The sequence below is a fragment of the Cylas formicarius genome, unplaced genomic scaffold, assembly GCF_029955315.1.
Source record: "Cylas formicarius isolate icCylForm1 unplaced genomic scaffold, icCylForm1.1 PGA_scaffold_10__41_contigs__length_53128322, whole genome shotgun sequence".
In the NCBI taxonomy this organism is placed as follows: domain Eukaryota; kingdom Metazoa; phylum Arthropoda; class Insecta; order Coleoptera; family Brentidae; genus Cylas; species Cylas formicarius.
This window is the reverse complement of record NW_026844214.1, coordinates 50,186,410-50,211,826: the sequence shown is the minus strand read 5'-3', so window position 1 is coordinate 50,211,826 and position 25,417 is coordinate 50,186,410. Positions and strand designations below refer to the sequence as shown.

Genomic DNA, 25,417 nt, shown 5'->3' with positions numbered 1-25,417 from the left:
TTTAAGCGTCCCCAAAAAAAGAAGTCCATCGGATTAAGGTCTGGTGAGCAAGGCGGCGAAGCTAGAGGTTTGCCCCGACCTATCCATCGATGTTCAAATGCCTGATTTAAATACCTTCGTATAGCCAATGCAAGCATAGGATGGAGAGCCATCTGGCATTAACCAAATGTGTTGTCTCCACTGCAAGGGAGCAAAGTTGGTAGTTCCTCTTGAATAATTTGCAAATACATTTCCCCATTAAGCGATCCGTAAAAAAATTATGTTGTGCTTCATTTTTTGGATGTGGGTTTTCAATGTTCCACTGATGCATATTTCAAAAATTTACAATGCCATAAAAAAAAAGCCGATTTGTGACTAAACGATAAAACTTATCGACTATATTTATTTATTTATTTATTTATTTATTACAAAGGTGCCCTAACATGAAGAACTAACTTCACAATTTACAAGGACACACTAACAATTATACCATTATTTAATTAACAAAGTAAAACTTATAAGTAGGTACCTACCTATATCTACGATAAGCAGAAGATAAAAATAATAATAATAATAATAATAATAATAACAATCAAACTTACCAAACTAAACCGAAACTAACACTGTATATTAAGTGCGTGAATTACAAAAAAAAAATGTGAAAAAATAAGAAAAACAAATCAAAAATTAAAATAAATTTATAGAAAAACCCTAATTGATTGATTTCGAAACGAATTAAGTGATAACGCAAAGATGTCAACGTGCGAAAAATAGTTATTGTATTGTCTATGTAAAAGAGATATTGGGGAATTGTTACCTAAGTTTGTATTAAATCTAGGAACGTAAAATAATGCTTGTTATAACGACTCTGGCATTGAAGGATAGTTTTTCCAACAGTAAAGGACAGTCAATCCTACTATTAATAATATTATGCAAAAATATAGCACTGGAGATAATTCTTCTAACAGATAACTTCAGTATATGCTAGAAATTAAGACTAGCTTCATACGAATGAGTTAGGAAGTTACGGTTAAATCTAAAATTTAAATGGAAAACAAACTTTTTTTGTATTCTCTCGATTCTGTCTATATATTTATGATACTGAGGACTGCATATCACACCGCCATAGTCAAGGTGAGATGGAACGTAGGAATTGTATAGAATAATAAGCGATTTGTGATCCTGAAATTCCTTGCTAACTCTTAATATAAAACCTAAATTTTTATAAGCTTTTTTTACTATATTCTCAATGTGGATATCAAAACTTAATTTTACATCTATAGTTATTCCAAGATCCCTAATCTGCTCTACTTTTTTTATTTTTACACCATTGAATGTGTAGTCAAAGTTTATATCATTTATCCGCCTGCTGAACTTAAGACAGTAACATTTATCAATATTTAAAAATAGACGATTTTTCACACAGTATTCATAAAAACGATCAAGATCTTCTTGAAACTTATGACAGTCGTTAAGGCTTTTCACGGGCGCGTATGAGTTCTGATCATCTGCGTATGATGCTGATTTAGCAAAAAGAAAACATTTACTGACATCTGCGATAAACAGTGAAAATAACAATGGTCCCAAATGGGACCCTTGAGGAATTCCAGATGTGATGCGGGTCGTTTGGGATTTTGCAGAATTAAAACAAGAATAACAATTTTTGAAGATTGTGTGATTCTGCTTAAGCCAATCTGTTTTATTTTACAATATCAGTATAAATAAACACAATACAGGAAAAAAAAGGTCTAGGTAAAGTGCCACAGATTTGGTTTGATCCACAAAAAATGAATTTTGACATGCTCGAAAAATATTACGTTTTCGAATTTTTTTACCCCGTTGAATCTTTCCTCCAAGATTTCGAACTCAACTTCTGAACACTCTGTATATGCTGTGACGCAAAAAAAATTAAAATTTTTGTATTTAAAGTGATCCAAACATGTTTATTTTGAACACCCTGAGACATCTAATTCAAATTCCGTTGCCTATATATTTTACGTCATTTTCGAATAACTCTAACATCATATAAGGGTGACATCTACCTTTAAAGATAATTGCACTATTATAATTTTTTTGCAAGTGTGAAAACTAGTATTTTTTCTTTAAAAAATTAAAATATTGGGAAAAAATTTACTTTAAGTATGTACTGAATGAACCAAAACAGAATTTGAAAATTGCCTGTCCCATTTAAAAAATGTATGTTTTATTTGAACCACTCTGTATACTTCAAAATAATTTTATATTGTGCATCCTAACAATTTTTACAACTTTTGTATTTGCTTTTTTCTCATAACTTTTGAAACCAATGGGATAATGAATATCAAGCAACGATCATCCTCGACCTTATAGAGTTGTCTTGTATTTTTTGAGATGCTCTATCTTTACAAAGAAGACCTGGTTAGTATAACTGTCATAAGGTTTTGGGTCTACAATAACTTTGTTGGACCAGATAAGTTACGTAAGATCCAAATTTTCGAAAAATACGTTCAAATTTTTACACGAAGTACAGCGATTCAATTTACCTTTATTAATATGTGCACTCGTTGCTACTGCCAAAACTAACTGAGATTAAGAGTTGTTAAGGTGAAGCTTATGTGCAAGGGAGATGTCACTTACAATCTTTATATCATGATTTATTTGATGTTCTACAATGTCGAGATCGGTGGCTCAGTACGTGTGCGGCTGTTTCCTCCTCTTCCTGACAGAATCTACATTCTGTGTTTTCTTCCACTTCCATCAGGCTTAGATGCCTCTTAAGTCTGCAGTGGCCCGTCAGCAGACCTACCATTATTCTTACGGCTTTCCTATTGTAGCTTAGTAGGTCCGCTGTAAAATTGGCCGATGGGCCCCTTAGGAATTTCTTGGCCTGTCTTTGCCCCGGCATGTCCCTCCACCATCGTCGGCATTATCGGTTCATCCAATCTCTGATGGCTGTTTTTGCAACGGGTTTGGCCACCCCTCAAAAGGGTTCTGGTCCAATCAGGCGCATTGACGACCCTTCGCGGGCTGCGTCGTCTGCGCCTTCATTACCTTTATGTCCTCCGTGCCCCGGTACCCATGATAGAGTAACTTTGTTGTGATTTGCTATCTCGTTTAATGCCTTATGGCAGTCCAGAACTAACTTGGATGTTATTTTATTAGATTGCAGGGCCTTTATAGCCGCTTGACTGTCGGTGTAAATTGCAATTGATTTGTTACGGATCTTCCTCGCTTTTAGTTCTCTTGCACAGTGTTCTAGTGCAGTGATCTCTGCTTGAAACACTGTTGCTAGCTTACCCATTGGAATAGAGATTTTCCTTTTCGTCCTGGGTTCATATATTCCGGCTCCTACTCCTTCTTGAGTTTTTGAGCCATCAGCATACCAGGATATTTCTGGCCCGTTATCCCAGTCTTCTCTGGCTGTGATTTGAGTCCTGTAGTGTTAACGAACCAATACTTAGGTGTTGTGCTGTCCGTAGGCAGCGCTAGGACATTGTCCGCCCTTACCTCCAAGTAAAACTTGTTATGTTTCGTGCTATGTCCACCAATTATTGGGGATTGGCCTTGCAGTAATCTATATACTGAGGATCTTGCTTCCCCTTGTATATAGATCTGTATTGGTGGGATGTTCAGTAGGACCTCCAGCGCTGCAGTGGGCGTTGTGCTCATGGCCCCCGTAACGCACAGACTCGCTAGTCTTTGCACGCTACTCAGCCGCCTTATCGCCTCCCCCTGCATGGTTCTTGTCCAAAAGACAATCGCCCCATACGCTAGCATTGGTCTCACTACTGCTAGATACAACCAGAGTGTCATTTTTGGGTTTAAGCCCCACTTATTTCCACATATCCTTCTGCATCTACCTAGTGCAATTGTTGCCCTAAGCGTGAGCGTTGGACGCTATTAGTGTAGTGGCCAACGTGGGTCACTGGGGCATCAACAGCGCCAAAATCAAGAGAAATGAGCACATTATATTATATATTTAATAAATGGAGGTTGAATCTTGAACCTGTATTAAACTTTTCTAGAAGCAATAGGACCATATTCATCCATTTCAGAGGAAAATAGATATTTGCTTTTTTGGTACTTAACCTTTTCATACTTCTGATATTCGGCTAAAGGTGCAAAATGTAAGAAAGTAAATTCATACAGCTATAAATGATAAAAAAAATTCTTATGCAGATCTCTTCAAGTGGATTGTGCCATTTAAATACTTCATGAAATAATTTGGTTCATGGAATCTGCATTTATAACATCAAATGTAAAGGTTCTATGTAATGACGAATTAGACTCTCAATCAATCACATTGCAGAAGGCATATTTGCTGTTGATTAGATACATTTAAATAAATATCGACCAAAATATAATCAAATCACTTAACATTTTTCCACAATCGTGTGTTTTTACCTAATCTATCTCAAGTGTCTAGCAATAACACTGGCTATTTTGAATGATAACAACAAAAGTATGAAATGTGATGCATGTTTTTTAGTATCGTTTAGATACAAAATGACAGCGTTACAAGTGTTGCTGCTTTGCTTCATCGCGGGGTAAGGATACATATTATTTCTTCTCAAATCTCTTCTTTACGACACCTAGGTAATTAAGAGTAGTACCTATAATACTTTGCATATAATTGAGGATAACACATAAAATAATATCGCATGTTTTTGGATACTAGACAAATTGGTTTGGCTTAATATTGGATTTTGAGGTGAACATCTAAGCATGTCAGAAAACTGTCGCTCCTATTAGATACCAACTGGAACAGTACTTTGTTAATAATTAACAAGATTGCTTTCGAAATCTCGTCGCTGTGCGAAGCGTCTGCTCCGTACTACACAATCACTACCTAGTTTTATATTTTAAAGGCTTTTCGTCCTAGAGGGCCACATTGTTTTTTTATTGTGCACGCATATATAAAGTGTCTTTCACGTCTCACCAAAACATCAATGTCAAGGCAAACTTTGATAAATATAAAAAAATTGATTCCAAAATCAATTTCCAATGATATTTTTCAAAATATCTCGCTCACCCTGTATGATAGACGAAACCTGATACTCTCTCTCGCTTCAGTATATAATAGTGTTTTAACCAAATTATCGTATGATTTATAGTTTTACCCATAAAAACGCCCTGTATATATTTGGAAAATTATCAAAAATAATAATTTGTGAAACTAAACTTTCTGTATTTTTTGTTAAAGAATTTTTTCCAAAAATGATTTTTTTCTTAGACCTCTCTAAATGACATTTTTAATTGTTTTTAAATACTTCCCGACCCCCTCAGTTTCAATAGGTTTCATTGGAGAACCAAGTTCCATATCTTTCCCAAGTTTCAAGTCGATAGCTTCAAATTTCTGACACTTATCGTGTTTCATAGCAAAGGTCAAAAAACAGTCGAAAATCTAAAAAAAAAAGATGCACACCGGAATCTGATCATCACTTATGTGTCTCCTATACTGCTTAAAAGGACAGAACTCTGAAGGCCCTGTGGCAAACCGTTCAAAAGCCAATTAATTCCCCATCTACAGAGAAACGGAGAACAGAGAACGGAGAACTGAGAACAGAAAAAAAAGTTTCTTTCGACGCTGATCATTTCTGTGCCAATAGCGGTCCCGCAGGACTTACCGTTAAAGAGATATATAAGTTTCGTTGAAATAGTTGACTCATGGTCTTGTCAATGGAAATTACTATCATTAATAGCCTCATTTTTTTATCTATTTTTTAAGTATTGAAAATCTAGTTTGACATAACTATTTTTAGGTCTCAAGCATTGCTCGATACAAGAGCCTTTCCCCCCGATTTTATGTTAGGCGTGGCAACGTCGGCATACCAAATCGAAGGGGCATGGAATGAAGACGGCAAAGGGGAAAACGTTTTTGATTTTTTCTACCACACTCAAGGTGAATAAATTCTTGAAATTAGTGTTCATTATTTTTTTCGATAAATGTCAGACATTAAATGCTACGACATTGTTATTATAATACAATTAATTAAAATAACAAAACGAAATGAAAAAAAAAATAGGCACAACATTATTATTACAAACTAAGGTTAGAATTTGTGAAACTTATCGTTCTATTTTTAGATTAGTTTCACTGATACAAAGACGTGGAGAATTTTCCAAAATATCCACTGTCAAACCTGCCGGATGTTTTAATTTGTCAACTCTTATAATTTAAAAGAACTGTTTGCAGCTATAAGTCCTACCAAACGTACGAAATCAATCTCTTTGCGAATTTTCGGACTGTGTTCACAGGAAAAAAATATTTCTGAACTAGATAAAGCAAAATCGACTTACATGTCAAGAGATTTTTGAGAAATGTTTGATGGTTAATGGGGATATCTTCACTACCAGCCGAGATACGAGGTGTGTTCAAAAAGTAAGGCGACTTTTGTAATTGGGCGGATGTCTCTAAAATATGTTCACAGTTTCAGCTAATTTCCAGGTACACTTTTTTTATAAGACAGAAGCGTTAGACGTGTCTTGTGGGCTCGGCAATTTTCTGGTGTGAAAAAAAATGTAACAAAGAATTTGCATAAAATTTTATATTTATATTAAAATAAAAAGTAAATCTACTTTGAACAAAAAAATGTTTTTAAATGGTACAAGTTGTTCCAAGACGGCTGAGAAGACGCCGATGACGAACATGGCTATAAGTGAAATTTTCGAATCACTATTAGAGAAGTGACTGAAGTTTTGGGCATGAAAATTCTAGTACATTTTGCATCACTGTAACGCACTTGCTCACTCATCATTGCTTGTGCTTAACTGTTTGACCAAAAACAAAACCACAATCATGCCTCAGTCACCATATTCACCGGATATGATCCCCTGTGACTGTTCCCAAAACTCAAGAAACCCATGAAAGGACAGAGGTTTGGAGCCATTGAAGAGATAAAGAAAAAATTGCTGGCAGAATTCAAGGCTATACCAAAAAGTGCTTACCAGAAATCCTTCTGGAAAAAACATTGGCACAAGGGTATTATATCTAGGGGACAACATTAATTTTGACTAAAAAATAAAAACTTTTTGATGAAACTGAAAAGTCACCTTACTTTTTGAACACACCTCGTATGGGACGTTTTTCAATTTTCGTCTCTTTTTTTGTATATATCTAAAAACAGGCTTTGAGCTCTATAAAATATCAGAATTACGTTTTAGAAACAGAAAACCTTTAAAAAAATTATCTGTGGTATTACCTACCTGTCTGGATCTAAAGTTATTGAAAACGCACGTCTATCGATAGGGGAACTTTCGTAACAAGCTGCAGCATTTTCAAATAAAAATCTTAAGTTATGTAAACGTGAAAATAAAAGAAAAATTTCTCGTGTTCTAACATCTTCATCGAATGCTTTTAAATTTCGACCCTTTTATTTCTGTTTAAGAAAATTACCTAAAGCAGTAAGTCCATTTTATCACCTGAAGTTTTTGATTTATTAGAATTAGAATAACAGTTAAATAAAGCAACACGACTACTCATTATAAAATGGTAACCCCGTACCTCTCTTTTTAATGATATTAAAGATCTTTTTATAGTGAATTTTACTTCTGAAATTAACATTCATAAATGAATATTTGTAATGAGCTTTTCAGTTTTATTACAAGACCCATTATAAAATTAAAAATCCTATTTAATTTCAATTCGGGAGTAATTAGCCATAGGCATAGCCGTAAAGAGGATTCAGGAACAATTTATAATGATTCTTTAGACTTGGTTGTACCATATTAGTTTAGTTTTCACTTTTATGTATCTTATTGAAATAAAGTGATGTTTTTTATTGAAATTATGTTCCCTGCGGCTAACGAAATTTTACTTTTTAAAAATAAATAGCTTTCTTATTTATATTAAAGTTTAAAAATATGTATTTGTCTTGGAAAAGCTAAAATATGTAGAAAAATCCCATACTTAAAATATCCCATTAGCGCGAGAATTTCATGACATGAAGAACTATAAAATCATCGTTTTGCACATTTAATTTAGTGGCTTTTTTATTTAAAAAAAAAAACAAAAATTAATTTTGACCATATAAACTTCATTAAAAATGTCCTACCCTGTAGCGGTTCCTTGTGGCAGATGAAATTCAGTAACAACACCTCGAATAAATATAGGCAATTGAGCTATTTCACACAAATTAATGCTCTCGTGTAATGCTATGCGAAAACGAGCGTCAGTCAATGTTGTTTTTATATCATTGGCCAACAGTTCTGCTAGACCAATTTTTCGAAATTCATTTTTCTTTTCAGGACATAAAACAAAGAAAAATTGCCGATTTCACAACATTATTTTGTTTATGGTTCTGTTTATCCAAATTTGCATTCAGCTTCTGGATTTTGTCTTTTATTATTTATCCTGTCAGTGAGTGCAGCGTAGGATGCTTTATATCGGATTTCTTCACGGCAAACAAATAGGCTTACCATTATGCAAAATAAAAAGAACTCTGCAGTTCATTTTTCTTGAAACTGACGACTTTCCGCATCAATTTTCTGTTTCTTATTTTACGTTTACTGTCGCTTTATTTATTTCACATTTCATTTACTTTTCTTAGTATACTTGGAGGACTTTAATCTATAAAATGTGTCCTCAGGCAATGAGACCGGAGATGTGGCTTGCGATTCCTATCACAAATGGGAAGAAGATATACAGAATGTCGTAGATCTTGGTGCACAGTTTTACAGGTAATTAAGATAGACAAATAATATGCAACGTCCTCAAATCTACGTTATTTTAAAAATTTGTACACTTTTTAGGTTTTCAATATCGTGGACTAGGATACTTCCCGATGGGACTTTAGGAAATATCAATCAGAAAGGGATCGACTATTACATGAACATAATAAAGGTAATGATAAGTTTGGAGGAACTTTAGACGAACTTTGTAGCCAAATTTTTGAGGAATACGCTGAATTCATGGAAAATAAGTCAGAACATCTGACTTACGTTAGAATTTATAAAAAATAAGTCAGAAATTTTGAATTGATTTCCTGAAATTCTTTCTAATTTTTCGGGAATTCTGATATCAGTCAGATATTATTTATATATATAATTTGCCTAAGTAAACTACAATTTTTATTTTATTTTGGTGACTTTCGTACAAAATCGATGGTATCACTTTAAAATTTTGAAAATTTTTAATATTTGATTGGCAATATCGGTTAAATTGACAGCTGTCAAAATGAGTTTTAAGACGAGCGAGAGAGCGTGTGTGACAAATCTCAATAGCCCTTTGTTATGTCGCAACCCGCCTTAAGTTTCTCTTATAGTCGCCATTTAAGATTTTTCGATTTTTAGAAAAAGCATAAAATTTTCTATTCAGATTTGTCTCACAAGTTCAGAAAAGATAATATCACACTTGGTAAAGTTGGGTCTTAAGTCTTTTATACGAGTCCTAACAACTAATTGTTCGTACGATGTACGAAATAATAAGAAAACATATTTATACTTATTATAAATTGTTTTTTTTTGAAAAATTAAATCACGCACTTATTTTTATACCAAAAAGTGCTATCGTAATGAATTATTTTTTTATTTCACATAAATTACATAACAAAATATCAAAAACATACCGAATTTGCTGACAAATAAATATTCGGACGTATTTAAATCTTTTACTTTAAATCGAAGATTAATAATAAGTAACATCACCTTTCGCGGCAATAACACCTTTTATGCGTCTTACATTAATAGGGGGTGAAAGTGTTTCAAATTTCGGTGATTTTTGCCTTTAATGCTGGAACTGTACGCTGAGGATTGTTACGCAAAGTCTTTTTCATCCGATGCCATAAAGTTTCAATAATACTCACGTCGGGGCTACTTGATGGCCACGATAAAACTTTCATATCGTGGTCTCCAAACCACTTTTCGTTGTTTTCGCAGTATGACAGCACGCACCGTCTTGTTGAAATATAAAATTTTCATTTCCAAAAGTTCGTTCTATTGATGGAATCAAATTTCTTGATAAAATGTGTTGGTATTTTTCTGCATTTACAGTACCATCAATGAACTCGTAGTTGCCAACCCCTTTACCACTCATACACCGCCATATCATAAAACCTTGGGGAAATTTTACCGTGCGCTTTAGACAATCTTTGTGAAAGGTTTCTGATTTTGTACGAATCACCCTTTTTCCCGCCTACACACACATCAAATTTTGATTCGTCGATGAAGGTAACGTTACTCCACGTTTCCGTTGTCCAGGATATTTTAGATTTTGCATAATCGAAAGGTTTTTTCTTCTGAATAGACGTTAATAATGGTTTTTCCTTTGCCTTTAACATCATAGAATATCAATAATTTTTATATTGAAACAGGAAAAATTGTAAACTTACCTTATAAAAACTCAAACCCGACTTAGGCATACATTGCCTACAACATTCCCTGGAGACATTTAAGTTTGCCTCGTGATTCCATTGGGCTTGAATTTGTCGTAAGAGGCTTCGTCTGCTAGTTTTACAAATCTTGACCAGAATACCACCATCTATTTCGGGTCCCTCCATACTTTTTTATAATATCCCCGACTGTTGATTTTTGCAATACTCGAGTCATTTGAAATTTTCTGCATTGCTATCTAATTGATGCGAAATAAAAAATAATTCAATACGATAGCACTTTCTGTGCTATCGTAATGTGCGTAAATTCGACAAAGCAAAAAAAAAATTAAATAGATATAAAAATGTCTTTTTTATCATTTTTTAAATCGTTCGAACATTTAGTTGTTAGTAAATAGTAGTTTTCTGTTAATAAAATCACAAATAATAATAAACAGTATTCACGTCAGGAACTTCTTAAGCGTAGTATTTATTTAATTTAATTGAATTTATTTAATTATTTAATTATTTATTTTATTTAATTATTATTTAATTATTTAATTTAATTATTTAATTTAATTAAATCAATTAAATTAACGAAGACTTTTTTAACTTTTTCTTTTTAAAAAACACACAGTTGGTAATTGGCACAAAACATCTGACTTGTCGAGAAGTCATCCTATACGTTCATGTCTCATTGTAAAATTCAGTGCGTTTTTGCAATAATAATAATAAGTTCCCTTGTCTAACAGATATAACATTCAATGACAAGACAGTTAATTCGTTAAGTGTAGTTGCCAGGGCAAATTAAAACGTACCAATAAACAACATGTTAAAAATCAACAAAACCAAAAGCAACCATATAAACAAAACAAAAAACAAAACTCAAAACCGAATCTACAGTAACCACCTGAAATGTGAAAATCTATTTTTTAATGCTATAGGAAACTGAGCCGGTTTTAGATTATTGATATGTATTTCACTACAAACACAGTTGCTTTGAGGAGTAGACTTCTTACCAAGAAGTAACCATTTAGAGCAGTCTATAAAAGATCTGCATAATTTAAATAAAAAATTAACTGACGCATAGTTCCTACGATCAATTAATACCGCTATTCTGAATCTCTTTAAGAGAAATTGTGATGAAAACATCTATGTGGAAATACACCATCACACTTAAAAGCTAAATATTTAAAAAAAATTCCTTTGAACAGTTTCTAATTGAATGTTATATATATTAAAAATAGGCTGTCTTGTAATGACCCCATACTCTAACATAACTAGAGTTCTAGCATTCAGGAGTATGAATTTCAACGCACTGTTACAAGTTTGATTGATATGGTCAACAAAAGAAGGCTTAGTGTAAAATAAAACTCCCAAATCTTTACCAATTTGAAGATCCTTCTGAAGAAGGTGACAGTCATCTTGATAACGGATACCACTAATTATTTAAAGCAAATGTTAAAATAAATCATGTCCCACTTGAAAGATTTCAAATCTGAATCCGGTTATCAAAGCAACTAAAACTTTACCAATTTAACTTTTGCTCTAGGTACAATAGGAGCATTATCATATAGGGTGTTTTCTAATCGAATGTGAATAATTAATGGGGCGATTTGACTCCATTTTTAAAGGAAAACTTCATATGGATATATGTCCTAAACGTCTTAACTTTTGAAATACTGGGTGGTCAAGTTTTGAAAAATAATAGATATTTTTTTATATCTGAAATACTATTTTAAATATTTTGATGAAACTTAGAACATATATACTGTATATCAAAAGGCATTAGTTGATGTACCATAATTGTTTTAAAATATACCAGTGGCGGGCGTACGAAATTTCAACTGTCTATTTTGGCAGATATTGATGGTACTCCACTGATTTCCCTTAAAATAAAAATTATTCTTACAATCTTCGATCATTTCTAAAGAAATTTAATTTCGGTTAAAAAAATTAAAAACAATAACGATATCATGATAAATTGGTTAAGGCTTTCGCGGCCCGTTGATAAGCTATTATCTTCATTCGGGTTTAAAGGCCGTCGTCGATTGGAATTACTTCCTAACGTTTCGCTAGCACGAGTGGCGAGCTTCTTCAGAGGTCCTTCCATCTCCGATGTTGGACGTAGACTGACGATTTCTCCTGCGCAGGTTGTATTTATGCCGATTGGTGGAGGGCGGGGCTTGTTCCGCTTCGGTTGGTCTCGGGATATCGATCGGTACTGCTCGGGCGTTTCTAAGGATCGGGTTCCAGATTTGGTTGAGTCTAAGGGTCTCCTCCTTTCGGTTGAAATTGTGTGGGTGTTTTTGAATCTCAATGGCTTCCCTGACTAGTCTGTTGTGATAGCCGTTGACCGATGCTAGTAACTTACAGCTCTCAAAGTGTATCCTGTGTTCCCCGCTGCCCAGTGCGTGTTCAGCCACTGCAGACTTCTCTGTATGTCCTAGCCTGCAGCTTGCTTTATGCTCCTTAAGTCTCGTTCCCATTGATCTCTTGGTAGTTCCGATGTAGACCTTTCCGCATGAACACGGAATGCGGTAGACTCCCGCAGCTGAAAGTGAGCCCCTCTTGTCCTTCGCTGACCTGATGATCTGCTGGATCTTCTTTGTAGGCTTAAAGACTGTTTTGATGTCGTGTCTTTTCAATACTCTGCCAATCCTGTCGGTGACACTCGGAATATACTGCAGATATACGTGGGAGGTGGAGGGTCGTTGTTCGGTATCCCGTGATCTTGATGATCTTGAGTTCATTGATCTCTCGATCTCCCTCTTACTGTAGCCATTTGCCTCGAACGCAGTTTTTAGGTGTTCAAGTTCCATCTGGAGGTTCTCCGGTTCGCAAATCCTTCGGGCTCGTTCTGTCAGGGTTCTGATAACCCCATACTTTTGACTTGGGTGATGGTTGGATAGAGCATGCAGGTATCTGTCCGTATGGGTTGGTTTTCTGTAAACTGTGTGGCCCAGCTTGTTACCTCGCTTCCTCACTAGTACGTCCAAGAATGCAAGTTGTTGGTCATTTTCAGTCTCCATAGTAAACTGGATGCTGGGATGCTGACTGTTGAGATGCTGCAGAAAGTTGTTGAGCTTGTCCATACCATGTTTCCAAATCACGAAGGTGTCATCCACGTACCGGAACCACGTTGCTGGCTTGTACTCTGAGGTCTCGATCGCTTTTTCTTCAAAGTGTTCCATAAATAAGTTGGCTATAACCGGGCTTAGTGGGCTTCCCATTGCCAATAACGATATCATTAATATGACAGCACGCAGAGAATTATTATTACTATCAACAACTTGTATGGTTTCTATGTTCTACTTTTTTTCAAGAAGGTTGTTATAAATACATTAACACACAATTTTGTTAAAAATTATTAATAGTAAGTTGTGTTTATGTTTAAATAAGAATCGTTTATTATTTATCTTGTTGTTAGGATTTAATTAAAATTGAAAAAGTGAAAAGAGCGGTCTTCTAATTTGTTTTTCTGGAGGATACTAGTTGCTAACTAAAAACTACCTATTTTGTTTTAGACAGATATTTCATTTTTTACAAAGTTCTCGATTTGACCAGTGCCGTGACGATTTAATTAATCAAAATACTATTTGTTCATAGACAGTCAGTGGCACGCCACTGATTTCCTTAAAAAAAATGATATTTGCATTCATTCATGTCAGATTAACGACATATTAACGATTATTTTTATTTTAAGAGGAATCACTGGCGTACCATCAATGTTTACCAATCTACCAAAATCTGGTGAAATTAAAAAAAAAGTGGTACACTAAATAATCCTTGTTGATGCAAAGTGGTATTACAGATATTAAAAAAATATATTTTATTTTTGAAAACTTTACCGCCCTGTATCTCAAAAGTTAATACGCTCAGGAAATATGTTCATATGAAGTTTTCTTTTAAAACGCCCCCTTCATTATCGAAATTCAATTATAAAACACCCTGTACGGTTAGTTATACATCCCAGTTCGATTCCCTATCGCTGAAAGAAATTGAAGCATAAAAGTTCATAATTTATTCTTTATTTAATCGTTAAAATCTACACATCTTCAAATCAGCAAAGAGCTATAGTTCGATCTAAATCAGATATATCCAAAAAGTTTCCATGTTACAATTAGAGATGATAATTGTGTGACAAAACGAGAACTTTAGCATAATGAAAAATTTTTACAGGCCCTCAAATCGAACAACATAGAACCGGTGGTCACAATTTTCCATTACGACGAACCATTGCACATAAGCAAACTCGGAGGTTTCCTTAACGACGCTATAGTTGATTATTTCGGCGACTTCGCTAGACTGCTGTATAGTACTTTCGGTCAGTACGTCAAGTACTGGCTTACCATCAACGAACCCTCGATAATATGCCTATACGGGTACGACTAGATAAACAAAACCGAATCTTCTTTAATAGTCTTTAATTAGATACGGTTCGGAAGGGTTTGCTCCCGCATTGGGTGTAATCGGCGATGGCATATATCGGTGCAGCTACACACTGCTGAAAGCTCACGCTCGAGCGTACCACATCTACGACGAGGAGTTTAGAGCCACCCAAAATGGTACGGCAATATCGATTAGTTTCGGAAAATACTGGGTAAAATTTTAGGGAAGGTTAGCATCGCCATGGAAGGTCCCTGGTACGACCCCAGTGATCCGTCCAGCGCATTTGATCAGGAAGCGAGTGAACGAGCTCTTCAATTCAGGGTTTGTGGTACAGTAGCAGCTCCTTATTCCCGCGTTTTCACCATTTGCGTATTAAAAAAATGCGAATCTCGGATATAATAAGTATAGTCTGTCTCAACCTGGTGTTGGAATTATGCCGACGTCAATAAAGCTCGAGTCCGGTAGATATTAAAGGACAGATCATTAGGGACGGACTCTCAAAAGTTTTCGTAATTTTTTTTTTGTTTATTAAATTACACCAAGGAAAAACAATAACATTAAATATCTACAATAAGCTCATAGCTAGGAATCTTTACATAATTACATTTTTATTTCACTATCAGAGTCGTCGTTGAGATTAATTATATGAGGATTTGTGTTGTTTTGTATAAAAATGTAAAAGTCCTCAACTTTTATAATGTGCTGTACTGAATTTTTCCAGCTCTCAATTGGTATGTTATTAATTACATTTTTTATCAAATTTATAATACTGGGAATTAACGTAGGAGTAACATTTTCCGCTCTGACCTGTTATGCTATCAGAACTGAATCATTGTATTAGTGTGTACAGGGTGTGTTTAAGAGGTGCCTCGTCTCGAAACGGGGGTTACAAAAAAGTTTAAATCCAAAAGTTATTTCTATTAAAATGACCCTTTTTTTATTTTCCTAGTCGTCATTTTTTATATACAGGATGGTAAAACAAAGTTACATTTTGTGATGCACCGTTTCAAACGTATTAGCGATCATCTTCAAAATTTCGGTTATGTTTAAACCATCATTGTTGGGTTGCTTATTAAGTTGACGAACGTAATGCTTTTCTTTAGGCATTGATCAAATTTAAAACATTCTCTTGAAATACGCAGTGATGCCACGTTTCGCCAAATGATACTTTCCTCAATTTTCTTAAATGAAACACCCTCTATATTATTGGATTTTCGAAGAGCCACTTTAATACCAATTTCAATTATATAACATAGTACGGGTGTCTGACTAACCGTTTTTGCTTAATTGCCAATTATTTTACAATAATACATAAATTGTTTTACATTCATAATTTAAGAATCTTGTAAATAATTTTCTTAAATCGAAGAAAATTTTAAAAAATATTCATATTTTTAATAATATAGATTAACAATAATCGAATAATATAAAAAATATGATGAAATATGTTGAAAGACACAAACACAAAATTGATGATATTATTAATTTTGAAAACAATAGTAGTTCTCTGCTGTGGTAATATTACAGGTATTATAATATTTTAAACGTCTTTTCTCGGATTTGCATTTTTGTTGAGTGAGTCTATTTTGTACAATGTATATGAGGGAGGAGATATGGAGCCAAATTTTCCCATGGAAGCGTTTTATCGAAAAAAGTGGAAACCGAAGGGATGAAAATATGCAGCTAGATATCCTTCTGCATTTTCAAAATACTCCAGGGACCTCTACCCGCCTTGCCGCTTCAGATATAGACCTAAGACTTCAAACATGTTTAAAAAATGACAGTTATAAGCCATTGAAACTCACATAAGTACAAAAGTAAGGAGATGCAGATTTCAACTTAAGACTCGAATTTTGCAATTTAATGATGGATAGGCATTGTTTACATAATATATTTCAATTTCAATTTGGACCGGTGAATCAATATTAACAACGTCTGCGTCTGTGTTTTGGAAGTAAACAAGCAGGGACGAAGATCCGTGAAAGTATGGTGCGCAATCTGGTGATCTAGAATTTTAGAACCCATATTTACAAGATTCTTTAATTATAAAGTCAGAGACCTTTACTATGTTACATAATTAAAATTAAATAGTGTAATATACAGGGTACCTCATTTAAGAAAATTGAGAAAAGTATCATTGTGAGAAATGTGGCCACACCGCGTACTTTAAGAAAATATTTTAAATTCGATAATTGCGTAAAGAAAAGCATTATTTTCGTAAAAATAATAGACGCAGACCACTATGGAAGTCTCGCAAAATCGTAATTTTATTGTGCATACACCCTGTATAAACCATCTTGCACGTATCGCTGAATTTCAAAGTCACAACAAACTTTGATAAATATAAAAAATTGTACAAGTAATAACGATTTCCGAATATATAATTCCAAGTATCTCGCGCACCCTGTATGATAGACGAAACTTGAAACACTCTAACTCTCTTTCGACCCAATATCCGAGACTGTTTAAAACAAATTATCCCATGTTTTATCGCTTTTCGATTACGTCTAATAACAATTTGCAGAGTCTTTTAATTTTTTTTACGATAATCGACACACCCTGTACATATTTGAAAAACTTTCTGAAATGGAGGTAATAGCTTCCACGTTTTCTAGCCCAAGAATTTTTCTAAAATAGTATATGGATTTCGAGCAAATAAGATTTTTCTAAAATCATGTAAAATGCTGTTATGCGTCTTCGCGCCTTGACAGAAATAGTGATTTTAATATGAATTTTTAAAAATATCCCCAACAGCGTATGTGATAGACGAAAACCGCAAATACAAAAATTTTAGCTCTTGATGCGACCTATGACACTGTTTGAACTCATTAGATATATTTTTTATGATTTTTGATTTGCGGTTAATAATTTACTCTGGAAAAGAACAATTTTCAAAGTCTTTTAGATTTTTGTCTATAATTAAAAAAAAACTGTATATAATCGACAAAATGCTTGAAATAAATGTTGTAGCACTGGATTATCCGCGTCTGTCAGTTAAAGAATTTTGCCGATCGGGTGAATGGTTATAGAGAAAAACATGTTTTTCTGGAAGTCAAAATTACCCAAAAAAAAAAATTCAAAAATAAAAAAAAATGCTTTGCGGTACTTAATTGCGCTCCACTTTAATAGTTATGTCGATAGCTTCAAATTTCGGACACTTATCGTATTTCATAGCAACGTCCAAAAACCAGTAGAAAATCGTAAAAAAATAGAGATGGACGCCAAAGCTTGAACGCAGCCATTTTTATATATCTTATGCACTCCGTGGATTTCATCGATTTTTCGAAAGTAACAAGTGATAGAAACCTAAAGAATGAAGTAAAAGCTCAAACAACAAGGGCAGCATTAATATCAGTATACCTAAAAGATTTAATTTGGCGAAATAAATATGTAAGTACGAGAAGTAAAGTTACAATATATTAAACTTGCGTAAGACCGAACATGACGTACGCAATAGAAACTAGAGCGCAGAACACAACCACAAAACGGCTCTTGAGAACAACGGAAATGCGAACCCTGAGATCAGTAACAGGACAGACACTATTCGATCGAAAGAGAAATGAAGAAATAAGGGAGTCGCAGAAGAGAATGGAGGGACCATGTTGATATAATATCAAATGAACGATTAATAAAAATTGCAAAAGGAAAAGAAACCATACACAACACGACTTCCTGGACGACCACCTATAAGATGTTATGAAATAATCCTGGCAAGCCATTGATGAAAACATAGGACCCGTCATAACGTAAAAAGAAGAAGAGAGAAGAAGAGCAGAATAAAGAAACAAATATTACTTGACCAGTGAAACACTACACCCCGACCTCCAACCCCAACAGTTCTAATACTTTTACTTGTATTTCTCTTCGTCCTTTTTTCTTCTTTCCTTCTTCCTTTTGGTTTTAATTTTTATCATGACTGCACCTTCTGTTAATATTCAGGGTTCAAATTATGGCTTCATCGGTATCTGGTTGTTAACAAATGTCCGCTTTTTACGACCATTGTAAACCATATGAATATTCTTCAGTTCTGTAGGCACTTGCTATATTGATATTTGTTCCGCAGGAAGGATGGTTCGCGAATCCCATTTTCGTCGGGGACTGGCACCAAATACTTAAAGACAGAATCGGCAACAGGAGCCAACAGGAAGGTCTAGCTAGGTCCCGTCTGCCTAGCTTTACGGAGGATGAGATCGCCTACGTCAAAGGGACATCTGATTACTACTCCTTCAACGTGTAAGATGATTCGTGCTGAAGGGAAGTGAAGCAAAACTCGTCAAGGTTTAGTTTTGCAGATATGGCACGGTGAACACCACGTGGATACCGGATGAAGAAATTGGTGAGGCGAGCTACTACAGCGACCTCGGGGTCAATGTCACTGACGTTTTCGACGATCCCGCTGGTATTCGAAAATTCCTCAATTGGATCAACGATCGTTACAATCCCGGTGAAATAATGATTACGGAAAACGGCAAGGAGAACGGAGGTGGACTTGAAGATGACGACAGGATCCAATATATCCAGGTTAATAACGCGGAAAGGTTTATCTAAAATCAAAGCCGAATTATATAGGTGGCGTCCCACCTCCTCAAAAAACATTGAATTTTAGGGTTACCTGTCGAGCATATTGGACGCCATCTACGAAGACTATGTAAACGTCATAGGGTACAGCGCTTGGAGTTTAATGGACAATTTCGAGTGGGGAACTTATTCGTAAGTTTGTGTTGATCTACAGCGTACGTCTCTCTCCTGTAAAATACCCAATTCGAATATTTCCGGAATATTATCGCACGGGTTCGGGAGCAATCGGATGTTCTCGGAGATATTTCTCACGTCTTGAGTTTTATTATCATTCAATTATCATACCCCTCTTGTCCGTTATCTTTTAAGTTATTGAAGAGTTTAAAAATCGTTTTTATAGTTTTTTTTACGTAGAATCCAGTGGCTTTTGCTTTTTACTTGCTCTAACGTTTTATTCGTTTTTTTTTTACATTAGTTGGAAATCAATGAGCTTTTCAGAACTACATATTAGTAAAACGCTGTTTTGAAAATTAAGGCCAATTTTTTTCTCGTATTTTATTTTATTTTCAACAGTAGGCCACGATTAATCTCTTAATAACAATATCCAAGTAGACAATTATTATCATACAAGAAATTCAATACTCTAAAATTCAATTATTTAAATTTGTTTTACGTATTAATAACTACGATTTGTAATAACTTTCAACTTATTGTAGTCCATTATAACAATTATTAATACGAAATAACGTTATATCTGGTGATTATTAAAATTATATTAAGTGGAGCGCCGTAAGGCATAAAAATGGTAAAATCTCGGAACCCAAGGCCAGTCAATGAATCTGTATAACAAGTGTTTGACTGCATTATTAAAACCTCAAATAAAAATGTTTAAAAAAAAATTGGCCGATCTCGAGTACAACAATTTTTATAAACAATTTACTGAAAAACGAAAGGCGCAAGGGGGAAAAATGTTTACAGTAGAGATCTTAATATGTAATAAATTATGTTTGCAGAGTAAATTCAATGTTAATTTATTAGATTTTCGCAAAAAAATGATTTACAAAAGAAAATTTAACCTTAACTATATCGATTATTGTTCATTATTGACGTCGTCGTCGTCGATTTCGTTGATGTAGATTGTAGGTAAAGGATTAGTACAGCTATCACCATTGCATTCTAAGCAAGCTGCAGTGCAGTTCAATCCACTTTTCCTGCACCCACAAGATGCTCCATATCCTGTTTTGCATGCGCAAAAAATAAATTTTAGTAAAGATTCTGGAGCTGGTCGCTGCGTCATTGTTTGCGGTAACAATATTCCGCGTTCGTTTTTCCAACCCCATTCTTCTGATAAAATTTCTTTTCCGAACCATGTTTGAACTTGTAAATATACCCTTTTGAAGTGTTCGAAAGCGGCATCTGCAGTGGGTGGTAAAGACGGCAGTTTAACGGAGGTATTTTTGGCAGTTGCTTTCAAAAAAGAGTTATATCTCAATGCATTAAGATCTTTTATTTTTTGGGGGGCGTTGTATAAAGCAAGAGTGCATGAACACCAGCTTTAAAAATTTTATCGATGTCTTTGCATTCATTTTTAAAAACTGTCGCAGCATTTTGCAAGTCCGTTCGTTTTTCGAAATTTTTTTCAAACACCTTTTTGCCACGTTGAAAAAAAGCTGACGTATTTCATTTTGTCGTTTCTTAAAACAAATGATTGTATTAGATCCAAATTTACTGGAGAATACAATATTATCCTCATAATGGTTCATTAACCTCATTTTTATCATTTTATCATCAGGAATATGATCAATTCTCACAATACTTTTTAATTCTGCCAGTGAAAACTGGCAGTCATCATTTTTTTATCCCTCTGGGTCTGTTTTACGGTAGTTTTCAAACGCATATAACAATCCGCGTGATACTTAGCGTCCTGAGCTACTAGGTCTAACACACCTACAATTCTTTTATGGATATTGCGACAATACTCGCTTTTCTCTTCGCTTATCAAATTTAAAATAGTTTGCTTGAACTCAGAAGTAGTTACGTAGCTGATTTGCTGTCTTACCGATTTGGACTTTCTTCTTTCCTTCATTTCATTCGCTTCTTTTTCGCATAAAAAGCACTTATTTTTCCAATCAAAGTCAATAGAAGTAGCCGTTCGCAGTTTTTTTTTTAGGTGGAGAGCATGTTGATGTGTTCTTTTTTTTTAAATAAGCATTAATACATCCTTTATTGATATATTTTTGTCTGCATACTGAATGCACGTAGACAAATTCGCAAGTATTTAAATACTGAGAAAGTCCATCCCCTCTTTCCACAGAAGCAGTTTTCAGTGTTGGTATTCCTCTTGTGACTTTTATAATATCTCTTAGCTTTCTGTTAGCTAACAACAGCTGCTGTTGCCCCCTCTATTCCCCTCCCCACCCTGATCATTGTACCTGCAGTCCCTTGAGACCCAAGATGAAGTTTGTAATAGTTCCTCTTTTTAAAATCTAATTTTACACTAATATAACTTAAGGAAAACTCAAAAAAATTAATAATTATCTATAATAATTATTAGAAAATTAAGATTGCACAAAATATTTTTTTTAACATTTTTCTATATGTTATTAAAAACACATTGCCAAAGTTTATAAAAAGATTTATTGACTGACCCTGGATTCCGAGGTATAAGCCTTACGGCGCTCCACTAATTATAACCAAACTGGTGTTTAAATTGGAAACCATTTTCTCGATCGCAAAACTCGCAAATATGCGAATATGGTAAAAAAACCCTGAAAATTGTCATTTTCGTGGATAAATTATTAAACGTAATTGAAAAACTATAAAACATGAGATAATTTTGTTTAAACAGTGCTGGAATATTGTGCCGAGAGAGAGTTTCAAGTTACGTCTATCATACAGGGTGCGCGAGATACTTGGAATAATATAATTGGAAATCGTTATTACTTGTACAATGTTTTATATTTATCAAAGTCTGTTGTGACTTTGAACTTCAGCGATTAGCAAAAAACGCTTTATACAGGGTGTATGCACAATAAAATTACATCGATTTTGCGAGAGTTCCATAGTGGTCTGGGAAGCGCCTTCTTTTTAAAATAAAAGCTGTTTCGCGCTACGCGCTGCAAACTTGCGCTGCCCAGCGACGATTTTTCGAAAGCAATCTTGTTATGTTTGTCCCTAGATATTTGAAGGGCATCACATGTTCTACACTCTGTTCGTAAATCGATAGTTTGCATCTCCTCGGTTCTTTAGATATTGTAGGAGATTTTGTTTTTATTTCTGGAATTTATATAGGAACTTCTGTAGGTTATCTTCGTTTGCCGAGATGATTACTGCGTCATCAGCGTAGCATATTATTTTTATTTCTTTTTCTCCCATTCGGTATCCTCTCCTAGATGTGAAAAGTCGAGTATATTGAACTTATTTAAAATAAAACTTATATTCTATGAAAACTATTTTTTTAAAACTCTCTTTACGATGTTGAGGAACAGTCAAGAACCCCTTGCAATGTAAAGTTAAATTTTGTTATTCAATTCTAAAACAAACTTTGTTATACAGGTAGAAAAAGGTTGCGATGCGGAGGGTACATCTGTCAAACATACTAAGCCAGTCAGATTTTTTTAGGTAAAGTTTTATGTGGACTCTGCGACTCACTCCATATATTAGTATAAGATGTAAATTCTGCACTTTCTGAGTGCGATGTTGTCAAAGCAGGGCATGTACATAGGGGTCTGTACCTCTCGAAACCTAGGGGGGCTACAAAAAAAATTAAATACAAAGTTGTTTCTATTTAAATGGCCTTTATTTTTTTCTAATAGACACTTTTTTATATACAGGGTGGTAAAACAAAGTTACGTTTTTTTTTAATTAGGAAGATAAGACCAATTCAACTATGTATATATATGATGCACCGTTTCGAAATTTAGCGATCATCTGCAAAATTCGGGTTATATTTAAACCATCATTGTTGGGTTGCTATTAACTTTTTAAACTTTTTTCCATGTATTATTTTTACAAAAATAATGCTTTTCTTTACGCAATTATCGAATTTAAAATATTTTCTTAAAATACGCGGTGTGGCCACATTTCGCAAAATGATACTTTTCTCAATTTTCTTAAATGAGACACCCTGTATATTACAGGATTTAATTTTAATTATATAACATAGTAAGGGTCTCTGACTTTATAATCAAAGAATCTTGTATGTATTGTTTGAGGGGGGCGGAGCTAAATGAGCGGCATAAGCTCTGTTTGGGATGACCGATTCACAAGCGCATAATATATACTTTATTTTGTATATATCCCCATAAAAATAAATCTAAAACTGAAAGATCCGGAGATCCTGCAGGCCATTTTACAGTTCCGTTGATAACTCTAGATTTTTAAGGGGAGGTGTCATCTAAAAATGATCTTAAAGTTCCAGAGTTAAATTTGGGGCACCATCTTGCCGATAATATACCAAGGGAATATTCTCAACGTCCTAGGTATCTATGTGCTGTAAAATGACCTTCATAAATTCGGTAGGCTATTCGTTGTCCCAAAATTAAACGCGATACCTCAACCCCAAAGCGTCCTTGATGGGCCCTTTCAAAAATTAAATGGTGGTTTTCTGTCGACCAGTTTCCCCTTTTATTGCGATTAAACATTCCGGAACTTGAAAGGTAACGTTCGTCTTACCATACTAAGCCTATAAGCCTCCGCAAAAGGAGCGTTGATTCGTATTTGTTGCAAATTCCAACTGCCATGTTGAACACTTTTAAACTTGGATGGTATTTGTATTTCTTTAATTCTTTGGGCAGTCGATTTTGCTGCTTATACTAATTGGTCATTCAAATATTTTGGAAGGTTTGATTGATGCAAAGGTGAATATGTTTTCTAACATAAACCAAACACATTTCTATAAAATAAAAATTATATTGACTATATCCCATTATTAAGTAAAGAGTCTCTTGTATAGTAGCAACTTCTTGGATGTATCTTATTTTTAGTGGGTTTAGTAAAGTAAAATAATACATATTTTTGAAAAACTTAAATCATATCCAATTAATCCAAAACTAATATACTGGGTGTTCCATTTAAAAAAATATATGTTTGCTTTATAACTAATAAACCCTAAGTGGAAATACAAACCAAAACTACGCCACTGGATTCAACGGAAAAAATCATCCAAGTACGTTAAATAACGGACAACGGAGATACGAGGGTTACAAGTTTAAATTTCTACAGGTTGTTGTGCTAAATTGCGTTATTTTTAGGAGGAAGTTCGGCTTAATTCAGGTGGACTTTGGCAGTCCAAACAGGACGCGAACGTGGAAAAAGGCTGCCTATTGGTACAAAAATGTTACGGCAAGTAGACAGCTATAACTTCAAAAAAGAAAAAAGAAACAGTTCAGAAAATAAACATTTTGTTGATACATTTGCGGTTTCAATTTGACACGACGACATCGATTGTAGACAAAATTTCTGGTAGAACTACAAATATTAATTAAATTAATTATTTTAATCAAATTAATTAAAGTAGGGCAAAATGGTTCGAGCAAAAAAACAAAAGTGGAAGTATTATGCTGAAGATTATGACGCCGACGATAGTGCGACTGTTTTGATTTTCACTTGAAAAATCACCAATTTTTATTATCATTGACGTTTTAGTTGCTTGGTAACGGCGTTTAGAGGCTACTTACTTAAAGTATTAGAATTTCTCGATGTATGAATCACCGTAATTATCATATGTATGCATATGACATCCAAATTTGTTATACTTCGACCAGAAATATAGTGCTTTTACCACCGACCCCGTGGCTAACTTTGCCTATGGTTTATTACTCCATAGAAGACCCTGCCGAGCAGACCCTTACCCGTACCCATTCCCAAGTGCTAAAAATTGCTTTTGAATAGGATTATCCAAGGGTGGTTATTAACATACAATGCGACAAGATTATTACCTAAAGTTTCGGAATTTAAATTTGATATACTACTTAGTTTAAATTATTAGTAATCTTTCTTATTTCGTGTGTAATACAGCGTGTGTTGAATCGTGTGCGAATTAGGCAAAATATGTGCGAGTCTAGTGTATTTCAGGAGACGCTCCCGCCCAAATGTAGAAAACACTATTCTAATGTTTATTTGACTCTCGTTAGAGGTGGCGCCAGCAAGCAAGCATCTTTGGAAGAAACGGCCACGTAGACGAAAATTCCAACATGAACTGTATGGAAAATTGTGAACAATCCCATTTCAGCGAAGAAAAA

At 34.3% G+C, this 25,417-nt stretch overlaps 1 protein-coding gene across 1 annotated transcript; it reads left to right on the top strand.

The window, feature by feature from the left end:
* Window positions 1-4,415: 4,415 nt before the first annotated feature.
* LOC132701899 (myrosinase 1-like) lies at window positions 4,416-24,584 on the top strand. Its single transcript, XM_060670194.1, has 11 exons — window positions 4,416-4,505; window positions 5,721-5,860; window positions 8,547-8,637; window positions 8,710-8,800; window positions 14,448-14,650; window positions 14,700-14,833; window positions 14,881-14,978; window positions 18,721-18,890; window positions 18,950-19,178; window positions 19,264-19,367; window positions 24,428-24,584. Exons 1-11 carry the CDS (start codon window positions 4,423-4,425, stop codon window positions 24,534-24,536), a joined length of 1,452 nt encoding a protein of 483 aa, XP_060526177.1. The 5' UTR covers window positions 4,416-4,422; the 3' UTR covers window positions 24,537-24,584.
* Window positions 24,585-25,417: the final 833 nt, after the last annotated feature.